The 17,038-nt window shown below is 34.2% G+C and overlaps 1 protein-coding gene across 10 annotated transcripts in view; it reads right to left on the reverse strand.

Moving 5' to 3' along the window:
* Herc4 (HECT and RLD domain containing E3 ubiquitin protein ligase 4) overlaps positions 1-17,038 on the reverse strand; it is a 102,063-nt gene that overhangs the window by 56,562 nt on the left and 28,463 nt on the right. For 7 of the 10 annotated variants that reach the window (XM_063239565.1, XM_063239567.1, XM_063239564.1 and 4 more), the window contains 4 exons: positions 8,771-8,842; positions 7,738-7,814; positions 5,472-5,693; positions 4,243-4,334 (listed from right to left, as the gene is read on the reverse strand). In XM_063239565.1, the coding sequence (XP_063095635.1) occupies positions 4,243-4,334; positions 5,472-5,693; positions 7,738-7,814; positions 8,771-8,842 (463 nt within the window). The remainder of the gene's footprint in view (positions 1-4,242; positions 4,335-5,471; positions 5,694-7,737; positions 7,815-8,770; positions 8,843-17,038) is intronic. The other 3 variants (XM_063239569.1, XM_063239568.1, XM_063239573.1) reach the window with 1 other exon arrangement.

The following is a 17,038-nucleotide window of genomic DNA, read 5'->3' on the forward strand; positions in this document are numbered from 1 at the left end:
TAAAAAATAAAATTTTTAAAATTTAGATAAAAGTCCTCATTAAATACTTAAATGCACTGCATTACTATTCCAAAGATCATTTATAAAATTTCAGAATTGGTAGGATGGCTATGCACCAAGCACAAAAGCTATTCACAAAAAGGACACATAACCAGACTGCATAAATACAGCAATTTTTATCATATAAAAGTTATGACACCGAGACGATATTCAAAACAATTCTAAAAACATGTAATTAGATTAGAAGTTGCAGAAAAAGTCAATGATGACAACACTACAATTAGTATTTTTCAGATCACAACTTGCTTTTATTATTGTGGCTGTCCACACAATTTTACATACCACTTTCTTTATAACAGTACAAAGAAATTTACAAATATTGCAATATAAGGAAATAAATTTCTTTTTAAAATATCACAGAATTTTTCAAAAAAAAAAAAAAAACAAAAGAGTAAAAAGAAAACATAATAATTCTTGCTTCACCAGCATTTATACTAAGGAAAATACAGGAAAACCTTCCCTCAGTTTCAATTATTGGTAAAAAGGTAAACATCTTGTTTCATTGCTGTCCCTTCCTGTCTTTTAAGGGTATTTTAAGACAAAAAAGTGTACTATTTTAAAACAAATTGTCATCAAACCACTTTGTGCATAAATGTTCAATGGCACATCTTTAACAGATAAAAGGAAAACAACCATAGTACTATTATCAAACTCACAAAATAATCTTCCTCTATTTATAGAATGCCATAAATAAAAATATCCAGTTGGTAATATTAAAAAGGGGGAATTAAAGTATCACCCTAACCAATTTCCATTAACATTAATGTATTTTGCCTAGACTCATTATTTCATCAGAGCACAAAATGATAATTTTCTAATTTTTCATTTATTTTAGATCTATTAGCTTGATTCTTCTCTAAAAAGTTGAGTTCATCAACTATTATTCTAGAATACAATTTGCAAACGTAAGTCAAAATAAATGCTTAGTTCTTTTGTCATTATTTACTGATGTTCCTGAAAAATGAGTTTTGCCTAGAAATTCCCACAAGTAGGCAATGAACCTTGCTTGCATTGATTTGAGGATAAAATCGATCATTATAAACTCATAGATTTTTATATAGTTGATATTTTTCTAGTTATTACTTCTTTTCTGGTATCTAGTAAAATCTCCAAAGAAATCTTTGCTTTCTTGCGTCATGAAATGCCCAACCTATCCTTGCACATCTTTCTGTTATTTTTTGAAACTGAGTATTACTATACTCCTTAGCTTGGGCTGGAACACCCATGAAAATGGTCCTCCCTCCTCAGGCTCCCAGCAGCTGCTTCCACAGGTGTGCATCATCACACCCATATTCTTGTACACATTTTTGCCCCAGACATGCAGTCATACGCTTCTCTTAAAAATCTGATTCCTTTTAAGTGAAGAATCTACAACACTCAAGGGATGTTTACTGCTTTCTAATCCGTACAAGACTCATTACTTCAAGGGTCTTTCAGCTGCCAAGGCAAACACAACAACAAAAATAACAATGTATTTTTTAAAAAATAATAATAATTCAGGGAGCCAGATGTGATGATGCACACCTGTAATTCCTAGCTGCCTGGGAGCCTCAGGCAGAAGGACACCAACTCTGAGGTCAGTCTGGGCAATTTAGGGAGATTCTGTCTCAAATTTTTAAAAGGGTTGGGAATGTAGCTCAGTGGAGAACATTTGCCTGGTATTCTGAAGGCCCACTACTACCAAAAAACAAAAACCTAAATAATAAAATATAAGAATTTATACTAATAACTGTGATTCAAAGTAAAAGCTGGAGTTCACATTTAATTTCTACAGTTTTATAACTATTTCCCTTAACCTGAAAACCAGTTATAATTACATTACTTGTTTTACTATATAATGTCATAATTTTTAAAAAGTAATATCAATTTTATTACAAATAATAAGCTTAGAGAATGTAAAGATTTGTTTATGGATTTGGCTTTTCTTTAATGTATCTCCTCTAATGAGCTTCAACAAAATACTTTATTTAAAAAAATGTAAGTAGCACATAATTATGTTCAAATTTTAACCTTTTCCTAAAAGACATCTGGACTATGCTCTTTTTTTTTTAATTTGTTTTGGAGATCATTTCACAGCATTAAAATGAGATTTTCCTTATTCTTTTTTACAGTTCACTACACTCTACTGCACAAATGTGCTACTATTTGTTCAACTAGGTTGGGTGATTCAAGATGCCATTTAGATTTCTACTAATCATTTGCTATTAAAATAATGTCACAATGAATATTACAATTTTGCATCTTTGAGGAACGTTACTGTAAGTGGGCTTACTAAGTCTACATGTGATTTATACAATGAATATAAAAATGAACTTGAAAAAACCTGTTATGTTTTTGGTGGGTCTTCATTATTTACCAACACAGCTCGTCCATTCATTTACAGCTTTTACAAATCAGTGTTTAATTCTCCTAATGAGGTTTCCTCAATGTAGTTTTCTTCATGTAAGTTTCACCAAGAACTGTTTCATAAAGTAATCCTAATCTATATGCAAGAAATTCTTCCAAAAGAGCAAGATATATGGATACAGAACATATATTCTTACTTAAAAGAAATAAGATATTTACTTGTGAGATGTTTATGTGATTTTGCTAAAAATAATCTATGCCAAAAATAGCAGTGAAGAAATATTACCAACTACTGTCTTCTGAAAAAACAAAAGAAATACAGAAAATTAGTAGAATTAGCATTTTAAACAGAAGTATAAATTTAGAAACATTAAGACAGTAGGCTGGATTTGCAAAGCATTAATAGTCTTTGTAGTATACAAAATTAGTGTACTATATAAAATTAGACACTGTACAAAAACACCTTTATACTTCACCACAAAACACTACCTACTCTTACTTCCTTCAAATGACTAACATGTGTAAAACTTGTCAATATGATTAATACAAAATTCTGGGCCAGGCACAGTGACACATGCCTGAAATCCCAGCATGCAGGAGGCTGAGGCAGGAGGATCACCACCAAGTTTGAGGCCAGGCTAGACTACATACACCTGTTTAAACTATACAGCAAGACCCTGTCTCAAAAAAATAAATAAAATTTCAGTAATTCACAATCTGAATGCTAAAATCAATAAAATAGACCCAGTAAGTAAACTAAAATATTTTAAAATTAACTTTTAGAACTGTACATCTTATTTTTTCCATAGTGGGAAATGAACTCATGGTCTTTGCCATTTTTTTGAAAAAAGGTCTCACTAAATTGCTAAACTACGGCGCTAAGGATTTAGCTCAGAGGCATAAGCACCTGCCTTGCAAGCAGGCAGACGTGAGTTCGATCCCCAGTACCAATAAAAAGGAAAAAGACACACACACAAAAAAAATTGCTAAACTGCCCAGGCTGAACTTCTGCCTCAGCCTCCAAGCATGCACAGTTCACTAATTTTGACAATGACTAAGAATAATTCTTCCCATGCTATAATTTCCAACACTGCAGTAAGTACAAAAATTTAAAAGTCTGATTAAAGTTAATTCTTTAACTTGCCAGTCTTTATGTTACTATGAAAACCTACAATAAATAATATTCAGGAAAAGTTAATTGAATGGTATTTCATTTGGTTTTAGTCTTTGGGCAGTGCTGAGAATTGAACCCAGGGCCTCTTACAAGCTAGTGAGGCACCTACCACTTAGCTGTACATCTATACTATGTTTTCATTTTCATTTAGCTTCTATCCATCAGAGAACTAAGCAGTATTGATATAGAAACAACACATGCTAAAAAAAGAAATGAGCAAATGCCACTGAAAAGACTGTGTTAAAAGTTCACTATAATTGTTGGGACAATATTTAGCCTATGAAAATTAGAAATCCAGTCTCTTCTATTGCATGTTATTTATAAGCCAAATGGAAACTAAATGTCAATTAGGCAGAGCTATATATATAAATGGGATCAGTATACATGACAAACTAAAATGGAATCATTTTATTCAAAATATTATTTAAGCAGTATTTCATATGAAGCTGAGAAACTCAACTATATATATCTATATATATTCACAATTCATATTCCATAACCCTATACAAAGTAAAAAATAAAAACTTACTTTCAAAAATGTCTTTTCAAAACAAATTATTTTTGATACACAAAAATCACACTCTCAAACTTTGCTATGAAAACATTCATTAATTATAAAAGAAATAGTAAGTAATAATAACAAATGTTTAGAAGTACAATACCTTGGTTAGCGCAGCAGTATGATCTTCTCCACAACAAATATAAACTATTTTCTGAGATCTTAGTGACTTTAGTAAATAAGGAACATATCTATCTGAAAATTTCAACAGAAGATATTAATACATTAAAAATTAAACCTCCTATAAAATGTGTATAGTGTCCAAATCTCAGCAGACAATGATGACTGAATAATTTTAACTGTGAGTGATTTCGTACTACAAGACTACTAACTTGGGTTGACAGGCCTATGTACTCAAGCTATTGTGACAAAAAATAAATTTATAGAGCCGGGTGTGGTGGCTCACGCCCGTAATCCCAGCACTCGAGAGGCTGAGGCATGAGGATCGTTGAGAGTTCGAGACCAGCCTGGGCTACAAAGTGAGCTCAAGGCCTGCCCTACCTGCAGAGACTCTGTCTCAAAAAAAGACAAAAGAATAAATGAATTTATAGTTAAATGTTAAACAATGTGTTTGGCAAGCTCCACAGGACTTGGCAGTCAATGTATTTCAAATCTATTTGATTGCTTCCAATTATATATAATATATTCTTTTATCTTTTTTGGGAAAGGATGCTGGAAATTGGATCTCTCTCTCTCTCTCTCTCTTTTTTTATGGTACTAGGAATTAACTCAAGACCTTGTGCTTGAAGGCAGGTGCTTGTATCACTAAATTATATCCCCAGTCTCTGAATATTGTATTCTTTATAGTTACCTTCTAATGGTGCTCATAAGATCCTACTTAACAGTCTGAAAATCCTACTTCTGCTATTTGTAGCCAAAAATGTATGTAATTTCTTAATGTGGCATGTATTTCTTTCCTTTTTTTTGAGACAGGGCCTCTCTATGTAGTGCCTTGAACTCACCACGTAGTCCAGGCTAGCCTCAAAACTCAGAGCAATGCTCCTGCTTCAGCCTCCCAAATATTGAGATTGCAGGTGTGCACCACCATACCCAGCATGTAGGATATATTTCTTACATAGAACTATTATTTCATTCTAAAGATACTACTTTTGCTTCTGATTACTAGTTGTTCTGAGATCAATAACTCACTTTTATCCATTTCAGTTTATTTTGAGACAAAAGGATTTTTTGGCCTTCCCACCATTCCCCTAAGAAAGATTTGGGCACATTTTGCTCTAACACACTAAGAAGGCACATTTACTCTAACACACTCATTCATCTCAAAAAAATCACCTCTTTCCTTAAAAGTACATTTAAACAGTAAGAACTTACCGTTTTCATCATTAAGACCTAGCTGACCAAATTTGTTGCGTCCCCATCCAAAGATAGCTCCAGAAAGAGTGAGTACAAAACTATGGGCTCCTCCTGCTGCAACTTGCATGAATGGAATTCCAAGCAAAGACTTAATCAACTGTGGTGATGTCTGCTTTTTACAGTCAATGCCTAAACCCAACTGGCCATATTTATTCTGTCCCCAACAGAAAACTTCACTTGCTGTAAAACAAGAATCATAAATTTATTTTGCTGACAAAAAGTTTCATTTGAAGATCAGGTTCTAGTTTGCAACACTCTACCTCTCATTAGATGGAAATACTCCTGTTTTTAGCAAGTAAGTGTATTTTCCTTCTAGAATCAGACTATTGAGAACAATTAAGTTTATTTCCTATCTACAAACCTTACTATTGGAGCATTCTTCAGATTAGTAGTACAATCAGATTCTTTATTAGATTAGTAGTGCAGATTACAGTGATGAAAGGTGAGTTATCTCATTCTCTTATGCTTCTTGACAAAGGACTGTCTCTTTTTAATACTCTTCAAGTCTCATTTTTATAATTTCTCTCAACAGGACCACATTGAAAGCTTAAGCCTTCAGTTATATGTACACAGTGATATTATAAAAATGCAGACATGATCATTTTGCTCACTTGAAAGAAAACATTTTAGCACTTTCTCACTGTTCTTGAGCTTACCACTTTTAACAAGGCCTACAAGGATGTGTACCGTCTGTCCTTGTTTTAAATTTTATCTCCTATCAGTCTCTTGCCTTATTTGTTACACTCTAACTGTACTCACCTTCCTTTACGTTTTTCAGTGGCTGTTTCTCATTCACTTGCTATTCCCTCCACCTCAACCTTCCCCTCTTCTTCACCCATTTCACCTCTCATTTCTCCCAGCAAGTCTTAGTCTTTATTCACTCATCTCCAAGATTTAATCTAGTCCCCCTTTAAATGTTGTATTACTGTAAACTTGGTCTTGACAGCCCTTACCACAATATTTAGTTATACCATTATTTGTGTGATTGTATTATGACAGCCAGTGACTTACTGTTTATTCACTGTATCACTATACACTGTAATGTTCCTAAGTCACTGTTAAATGAACAGTATAGTGCCTAACACATAAGAGTTGTACAAAGGGAAAAAAACAGGCACTGTCCACATTAGTAAAACACTGAATTTAAGGACCAGGGGTTTAACTCAATGGCACAAGTGCCTACTTGGCAAGCGTAAGGTCACATGTTCAATTCCCAATAACAAAAAAACAAAGTGAAACAAAAAATCTTGAATTTATATTCATATATCTACCAAATAATGAAGAGGACCCCGCAAACCAACAACAAAGAATACACACAGATGCCATTTTCCATACCGTCTATAGAAATTCAAATTCTCTAACAGACTTTTTTTTTGTCTTTTTGAGGTAGGGTCTCTCTAAGCAGTTCAGGCTGGCCTTGAACTCACTTTGTAGCCTAGGCTGGTCTCGAACTTGCAACGATCCTCCTGCTTCAGCCTCCCAAGTACTGTGATTACAGGCGTGAGCCACCACACCCGGCACTTTTAACATGACATTTAAGGCCCTTTGTAACAGATCTGCCTTCAGCCTGAACTGAAATATAAATTGTCTGCCATCCCTCTCACAATACCCAAATAAAATTACAAGCCAATATATATTCAAATACATCACTTTGTTGACTCTACATCATTAAAGTATTATCACCCTTCATCACTTAATGCCCTTACCCACTTCTCAACATTTCTTCAGTTCTTAACAACTTCTAGTCATCTTTTGAGACTCACATCAAAAGTAATCCTTTCTTTATGCTCACAAGTCAATAAAGTAGAATATCTCTTTCTTTACATTGGATTTTACTTCTCCCTTGACCAATTTTTTTTTTTCTGCCTCAAATAGTTTGAGCCAGGTGTGCTGGCGCATGCCTATAATCCCAGCACTGAGGAGGCTGAGGGAGGAGGATCCTCTAGAGTTCATGGCCAGCCTGAACTGTACAGTGAGACTGTTTCAAACCCTCCAACCAAAATAAAAGAAAGATTTGAAATTGTAATGACTTTTTCCAAACTGATTTACAGACAATCAAAATCCATCAATTTCTTTCTTTGTATAAAAACTGACAAGCTAATTCTAAAATATATGCGAGAAATGAAGAGCAGCTAGAACTAGAACAATCTTGGAAAAAGGCCTTTCTGCCCAGTTTAGATACCAAGTAGTGAAACTGAAAATAAGAAAGAAAAACAACGCTCACCTTTTGAAAGTGCAAGTGAATGGTAATAACCACAAGCAACCTGTACTATCTGGATATCTGACAAACTTTTAATATTTCTAGAAAACAAGAAGAGAGAGGTAAGATCAGTTTATTCCATTTTAACAAATGGATCTTGAATGTCATTTATTTATACTCTTTATTGACCACATACTATGTTCAGCTTTCTACTAACCTAGCAACTTATGTAATTTTTTTTCAGTCGAGGCCAGTTTACCAAAAAAAATGTAAAAAGTCAGTAATGAAGATCGACATATAAAACAATTAATAGGTGTGATGAAAAAAACCCTTTGAAAGACAGTACTAAAGTAAAGAGAACTGCTCAAATATCAAGAACTCCTCAGAGTCCTCTTATAATTCAGATATTTTAATATCAACATTAAAAAACCTTTAGAATGTGAAATCTGACAGTATATTTGGTTTCATTTAGTTTTTTGGTTTGAACTCATTTTGTAGCAAAGGCTGGCCTTGAACTTGTGGCAATCCTACTGTCTCAGCCTCCCAAGTACTGTTGGTAATATATTTGTAAAACAAATGTATGTCACCTAATTTGCCTAAAATTGGTGTTTTACCTGGGGTGTGTGTGTGTGTGTGTTTTCTGCTATGCGTTCCTTAAGAACCAGTAGGAATTCTCACTCTTCTACCAATTCACAAACAAATGAAATCTAATCCCTTTTAGGTTTTCTATTTACACTTAAATTAGTGTAAATTTTCTATTTACACTTAAATTAGTGACATTTACCAGGGAAATTTGATCAATTTACATTATAATGATCAATAAGTTCTAATTTTGCTTCATTGTGATGCAATTCTAAAGGCTAGTTGAAAAAAAAAAAAAAACCAGTACAAAAATGTGGTATCTTTGTGCATCAACCATCCTAGCATCACCAGATGTACTCCCCTTTACCTGGTTATTCTACTGTTTTTCCTAAGTGAATGTTTTCAACAAAAAAAGAGGAAGGGTGAGGGAAGAAACACGTTTCTTATTTCCCTTTACCTGATACTGCCACCTGACCTGATTCTGCCAAATGAGAGTCCGGAGCAAGTTCTGAACACAGAGTCGATACCCATGACTTTCGGGAAGCAGCTTCAGCAAATCAAGGTGTGAGCAGGAAAAAGGAGAGTTACTCTAATTCTATATTGTATTAAAATTATTTTATTTAGTGGATTTATGTTCTTAACTATAAAACTTGAGAGTTGTACTACTAGAATTTGGCAGAATCCAACAAATTTGCAGGATCTAGTACAACTTCAAATTTTGAAATATAACAAAATGCCATTTTTCTGCAACAGCAAAGTTAAAGACTGGCAGTGCAAAAGTGGAATAAAAATACATGGAAATGTACAACTGTGCTGTAGTTACTAAATATTTACTACAATTGCTTATGCTCACTAAGCTACTACCTACATGATTTGTTCACTATATTCAACATTATGGGGGCAAAATTATTTCAAGTATCAACTCCAATTTTCAAGACCAAGTAAAACATTTTCAAAATATTGTACCACACAGTACCTTATTTTTCTCCTTCACGGCATGCATCATTTCTAATCAGCAGCGTATGAGTCGTTTAATGTTTGTCCTCTGCTATCTAGCCAGACTATGCAGCTCATACAACTGAGAATCCCTAGCACCTACCACAAATACTCAGCAAATACAATATAATGAATGCACTGTTAAAAAAATAAATCAATTTGTAAAGTCATCGAGGCATCAGTACTAGATTAATTTTATTTTGTCAAAGACAAAAAAGTCTATATTTGCATAATGAAATATACTCAGTGACACTCTTTTCCAAAATATTACCTTAAGGCTTGGAATATGACAAATGCCAAGTTCTTTTGCCACTGTCTACTATATACACAAGAAATGAAAGATATTCTCTGGGTTACTGTGTTGAAGAAAAAATTATCTCTTTTTATGTTCAAGTAAGTTTACTAACACATTAATGATGAGAGAAGGGGCTGGCTTTGTTTTTTCAACTTTCAGGAATTAAAACACTGTAAGTGATAAAGTTTAATTTACCAAATTTACATTTCATTTACCCTAAAGATAACAAATCAGAAAATACCTAACTAAAACAGAATTTCATAATATTTATCAAAACCAAACCATTTATATTTTTAGTATGAAGACCATGAACCAAAATAATGACTATACTAATGTATCAAAAATAGGCAGTATAGAAAGATGTAACAGGAAACATTTAAAACTTAAAATGTGGGAGAAAATAGCAAAAATAATTTTTTTATTTTTTACTAGAATATTTGTCTTTTTCCTTTTTCCCCCTACCTTTATGACCATGTTAAGTTACTATAATTTCAAAACCTATTACCAAAAGATATTTTCTGTAAGCTTCATAGTATTCACAAAGCAATAATCTCCAATAAATCAAAAATAGTAATAAAAACACACTACCACAGCAAATCACTTACCAGCAGCAGACTGAAAAAAAGTAGCAAAAAAAAAAAAAAAAAAAAAAAAAAACTACGGTAACAGTAACACTAAAGAACAAGTTACAAAATGGTTATAGTAAGACCACCACCTATCAGTGATGTAATGGACAGTAAGTCCTCCAATTAAAAGATACAGAATGACTGTAAGAATAAAAAAATATGACTCAACAATATGTTGCTTATAAGAAATTCATTTCACCCCTAGACACATATAAACTGAAAGTGAAGGAATAGATTAACATATGAAAATGGAATTTAAAAGAAAGCAAGAATAGGAACACTTTGGTAAAATAGGCTTTAAGTCAAAAGCAGTAAAAACAAACATGGAAGGTCATATAAGGATAAAAGGTCAATTTGACATGAGAAAATAATAAGATATACCCAATACTGGAGCAATTAAATACATAAAACAAGTATCAATCGGCCTTAAGGGACAGACTCCAATACAGCAACAATGAAAGATTTTAATACCCCACTTCATCAATGAACAAGTCATCTAGAAAAAACGTTAGGAGACAGCAGAGTTAAAATGCGTCAAGACCAAAGGGACCTAACAGAGCTTTCCAGAACATCCCACCCAGAAGCTGCAGAACATACATTCTTCTCCAGGACAGATCATATTACAGGCAACAAACATGTCTCAAAAAATTGAAATTTTATCAAATATTTTCCCAACCACACTGCAATAAAACTAGAAATCAGTAATTAAAGAAAGAAAAAAATTTTTTTGAGAACTAAACACCTGAAAATTAGACACCTTACTTCTTTTTTCTTTGTTTTTTGAGACAGGGTTTCACTATGTAGCCCACGTTGGCCTTAAACAAGGTGATCCTCTTGTCTCATCCTCCCAAGTGCTAGGATTACAGGCATGCACCACGATGCCTGCTAATAGTTTACTCCTGAGTAATCAACGGATCATGGGACAAATCAAGAAAAACATTTTAAAATTTCCTGAAACAAATAAAATTAGAGACATAACATACCCAAACCTATGAACCACAGTGAAAACAGTGGTTTAATGAGCGAATGACAGGGAGAGAGTGGTTAGAAATCAACAACTATATTTAAAAAGCACAAATAAAGAACCTACTGCTGTATCTCAAAAGGTAAGAAAAACAAGAACAAATCAAACCCAATATTAGTAGATGCAAAGAAATAATAAAGACTAAAACAACAACAACAAAAAAAAAAAGCTGGAAAAAATGAACAAGCTGGTTCTAAAAATTTAAAAAAAAAAACTCTACCCAGACCTAGAAAGAAGATCAAAATCAGTAAAATAACAGAAGAAAAGGGGAAATTACAACTGACACTACAGCAATACAAAGGATCATTATGGATTTTTTACAAACAACTGCACCAACAAATGTGATAACCTAGGTCCTAGAAGACAAATTCTTGGACACAAACACCTTAATAAGACTGAGCCACAGAGAAATATAAAACCTGAACAATTACTAAGAAGTAACGTGATTGAATCAATAACAAAAAGAAAAGAAAAAGCCAAGGAGTAGATGGTTTCATTGTGCATTTATCACTTAAACAAATGAAACTAAGTTTTTTTTCCTTCACTGCTGGTTCAGACTCAGAAATGTAAGCATGCTAGGCAAGCACCCTGCCCAAGCCACACTTCTAGCCTACAATATTCCTTAAATTACTGCAAAAAATAAAAGAGGAAGGAATTCATCCAAATATACTTTGAGGCCATCATTACGCTGATACCAAAACCAAAGAACAACCCAACCAAAAAATAAGAAAAAAGAGGAACAATGAATGAATGAGTGAATGACAGAGAGAAAAGAAAGAAGAAGGGAAGGAAGAAGAAAAGAGAGGAAAGAAGGAGAGAAGGGAGAAGATGATGAAAATAAACGCAAGGGGGCATGCCACAAAATACCAATTAACTGAATATAATAGCTGTCACGGTTTATGTCTGTGGTCCCCAGGCCTCATGAGTTTGAATTGTGCATTTGTTTTTCGTTCATTGTCTAGTGCTTGGATTGATGGTGTCAGTGCTCCACCCACAAAGGGGTGGAGCCAGGATGTGATGTAATGGCAGGAAGAAGGTATGTCTCTCTCTTTGCTGGTTCGAGCTTGCTGTCGGCAGCTGCCAGGAACTGGGGTCCAGCCATGCCCGCCTGTCTTGGAGCCAATTGAGTGTGGACTGAAACCTCCAAAAATTGTAAGAAATAAACCTTTCCTTTTCCAACTTGGGCTTCAGGTATTTTGTCTCAGCGATGAGTAAAAAGTAACTAAGACAATAGCATATCAAGATTATTCACAATTAAATGGGCTTCATTTCAAAGACAGACAGAAGATTGGGTAAACATGCACAAACCAATGAATGTGATACATCACCACCAATAGAATGGAAAAAAAAACCTTATATTCATCAATGCAGAAAACAATCTGATAAAACTCAAAATCCTTTCATGATACACATGCTGAACAATTAGTTATAAAAAGAATATATTTCAATATAATAAAGATCATATCTAAAAAGCCAATATCTAACATTATACTAAATAGAGAAAAGTTGGAAGATTCAGAATAAGATATAGATGCCCATTTTCACCACTTTTATTCAACATAGTACTACAATTCCCAGCCAGATCAAGCAGGCAAAAGCATCCAAATTAGAAGAAAAGTTTTAACTGTTTACAGATGACATGATTTATATACAGAAATTTTTAACATCACAAAATTAATGAATTTAGTAAACAAAAAAAATCAAGTTATGTACCAATTACAAACTATCTGAAACAGAATTAAATAAGTAATTCCATTTGCAATGGCAAAAAAAAAAAAAACCCTCTAGAAATAAATGTAACCAAAGAGATGAACAATCTTTATAATAATGAAAACTATAAAACACTGATCAAAAGAATTAAAGTGGGCAACAAAAAAAGGAAAAATATCGATTTTCATGGCCAGGAAGAATCAGTATTGTTAAAGTCTCTATACCACTCAAAAAAACGATCTGGATTCAATGCAATCTTTAACAAAATATCAATAACAAGAGTTAGGAATGTAGCTCAGCATTAAAATGCTTGCCTATTTTACGTGTGGTTTTTTTTTCATATTTAGTAGGTAAATAGTGCAAGGTTATTTTTCTATGTTTGCTATGATTAGAACCAAAAAAAAAAAAAAAAGAAAAACTGGAAGAAATAAAAATGTCAACAGGGGCAGGAGGATGCTTGCCTAGAATGCACAGGCCTTAAATTTAATCCCCAGTACCACCAAGGGGAAAAAAAAAGATATTCTTCACAGAACTAAAGCAAAGCTAAAATTTATACAGAACTACACATATGACAAGGCATTAATTCGAATATATATACAATGTACACTAACAAATTGCCAAAGCCATCCTGACACAACAGGAGGCATATGATGTCTCGTTGGTGTTTTTGTTTTTTTTCTTCTTCTTCCCATCGGTACGGGGGATCCAACTCATGACCACACACTTGCAAGGTAGGCGCTTATACCGCTGAGCTAAATCCCCAGCCCATACGAGGCATATGATGTCAAAATATGCTACCTAATGTCAAAATACACTATTGCTGTTGCTGGCTGGAGGACATCTTGGAATTGGGCAGAGCCCACCACCACGGCTGTATCAGTGACACAGAGAGGTCTGGTGGAGGACATCTTGGAATTGAGCAGATCCAGCACTGCGGTGACATCAGCTAGTCACTCCTGGCACCAAGAGGTCTGGTAGAGGAAAGCTGGGATTTGGGCAGAGCCCTCTGCCATGGTGACATTAGTCAGCCACTTCTGGCTCAGAAAGAACTGGCAGGATCTGCTGGGGATGAACCACACCTCTGGTTGGGACCCAATAAGCAGATATAAAATAGTCATGACTCTGTGATGTCCACAAGGTATAGCCTAACTTGCAGATTGTCTGGCACAGAGGCTGGAGGTTAGCCTGCACCATCTCTGTATCCCTGCCTACCTCACATAACAGCAAATTGGGAAGGGCAGCAAAAACTCAAGTCAGCATGCTTTGGAAAGGCCCTAAGCAATACAGAGAGAGCCAGAGACCCTCAGGACACTCCAGTCTGAAAGAAACCAGAAACATGACAAAGATAGAAATAAAAAAACTCCAGCTGCCGAACGTGAGAAAATAGGCCCAGGAGAAGTAAACACAGAAGAGAACCAGCACAGTAACCATCCAATACTAGACACAGCATCAGCCGAAATAAAGAAATACATTCATAACCTCATAGATGAATTTAAAATGCTACTTCTGATCCAAGTGAGGCAAGATATAAATAGATTAATTAAGGAAATAATAAGCCCCACCCAAGAGAACACAGATGGAAGAACGAAGGAAATCAGAAAAGAAAGGGAAACTTCTGAAGAAGAATTTAAACATAACCTAGAATACATGAAACAGATCCAAAGAGATTACCAGGAAACTAAAAACTCCATTGAACACTGGCAAAATGCCTTGATAGAAACTAAAGTTAGCTTTTGGAAACTTGAAGAGAGATTTATGATATATGATTGTGAAAGAAAAGACCTCTTAAAAGTAATGAGGAACCAGAAGGAAATAATTCAAAGGCTAGAAGCATGTGAGCGAGGAAACAGGAACAACCAAGAATGAAATACAGCTGGGGATTTAGCTCAGCGGCATAAGCGCCTGCCTTGCAAGTAGGCAGTCGTAAGTTCGATCCCTGCTACCGATAAAAAAAAAAAAAAAAGACAAAAAAAAAAAAAAAGAATGAAATACAAAGAATATTCACAGATACATTAAAGGAAAACTTCCCAAGTATAGGAAAAAGAAATGATATCCAGATAAATGAGGCATACACAACTCCAGTAACCTACAACCAAAACAGATCTACACCCAGACATATAATAATCAAGATTGCAGAAATCCACCAAAATAACAGACTACTAAAAGCAGCCAGAGAAAAGAAGCAGACAACCTACAATAAGAAAATTATCAAAATAACAGACAACACAAACTCTCCAATCGAGAAGGGCTTGGGGGAAAATATTCCAAGCCCTGAAAGAAAATAATTTGCAACCAAGACTGATATACCCAGAAAAATTCTCTCTCAAAATTAACGGAGAAATAAGATGTTTCCAAGACAAGGAGGAACTGTGGGAGTTCATGGCCACCAACCCAACCCTACAGAGAGTGCTGAAGGACATTCCAGAGAGAGAGAGGAAGGGATACCAGGATTCCAGCAACAGTGGCAGAGAGGCCTCAATGAACGGGACAGACAGTGGAATGAGGGAGTAAGGTGGGCAAATTATAGCAGTAAAGTGGAGTAGCAGTCATGAGGCAGAGATGGCAAGCTATAATCTTTAGTATGTTTGATACACTATCAAAGAAGGCAGAGGTCATTGTTAATAGTGTATCAGGATTTAAAAGTCACAGTAGTCTTATCGCTGTTTAGTTTGAATTTAATTTGTTCAAGTCTGTGCACTCATATCAGATTTGAGGGCACAGACATCTGACCCAAAAATAGCAGGTTATACCATGGTAACTATCCTTAATTTCCTATTAACTTAACTGAAACCCTGTATTACTTACATTGTCTTACTATGACTGATCTTATTTGAATCTGATTCATTAGACCGCGGTTTTGCCTTGGCTGATTTTATTTGAAATTGGTATGCTTGATAGTATCAATCCTAAAAGTAGAGGCAACTACTCTGAAGATGACAAGGTGTAAAAGATATCCATACTGGTATTAATTATTAACAGCTCTCAAGTCCTACAACGTTTTTAAAGTTGTGTTTTTATAAAAATAGCTAGGTAATACTATCTTTAACTATATTAAGCCTGATGATGTGGACAAATCTATTGAAAATAACAAGAGAAAGCATAGTAACTATGGAAGATCACCTAATATTGTGGTCTTAGGTGTCTTATTCATTGCATGTTTTTCTAGGAATTTGTTTTGCTGTCTATGATTTGTTTTTCCCTATAATACAAAGAGGATGGATATACATGTAGAAATTCACACATGAGAAGATTTTTTTTTTTAAATTATTTACGGGAACAGATTATATAATGCAAGATGTAATGAACAGATACTCTGAAGAAGAGACACTAAGAAACCCAATGTAGGGGCTGATGATTTAGCTCAGCGGCATAAGCACCTGCCTAGCAAGCAGGCAGTCGTGAGTTTGATCCCCAGTACCAATAAAAAAAAGAAAAAGACCAAAAAAAAAAAAAAGAAACCCAATGTTAATTTTGTAGCATTATGATATAAAATCTAGCAATACTATTATTCACTGATCAGAGTGATATTAGTCTAGTCTCTTAAGTTCAATTTCAGCATATGTAAAGATAAGGACAGCTAATACAAAGAAAATGAGAGATACGATGGTAGTTATTATTGTCTTCCCCAATGTCAGATCTTGAAGACCTAAAAGGCCTTCATCATTCTGTAATGATTTGATTAGTTGTATAATATGCAGTATGTATTTAATGTGCGTGAAGATGGAGACAACTATTTGGAAGAAACTAGAGATAATTAGATAAATAGTGAAGATCTCCAGTGTGCTTGCTTTGAAATCTGTATTTCAAAAATTGTTTTTTTTAAACTGTTTTGTTTTGTTTTGATATGTTTAATCTTACCCTCTTTAAGATATAAAACAAATGTGTAGGATTGATAACCATATTACTAAGTTTTTGTTAGAGCATTGAGCCGAACTGTTTGCAATGTCACTATTTGAATGTCACTTTACATACTTTAATTTTGTAACCTGAAAAGCTATGTCTAAGAGATGACAATATGTAACTTATCAACTGGCGATTTCTTACCATTTATTTTTCTGTAATTCTGTATTATTTCTACCCTTTTTTATCTCC

Source organism: Cavia porcellus, unplaced genomic scaffold (genome assembly GCF_034190915.1).
Source record: "Cavia porcellus strain 051 isolate PalLab524CR breed Dunkin Hartley unplaced genomic scaffold, mCavPor4.1 scaffold_28, whole genome shotgun sequence".
Lineage (NCBI taxonomy): Eukaryota > Metazoa > Chordata > Mammalia > Rodentia > Caviidae > Cavia > Cavia porcellus.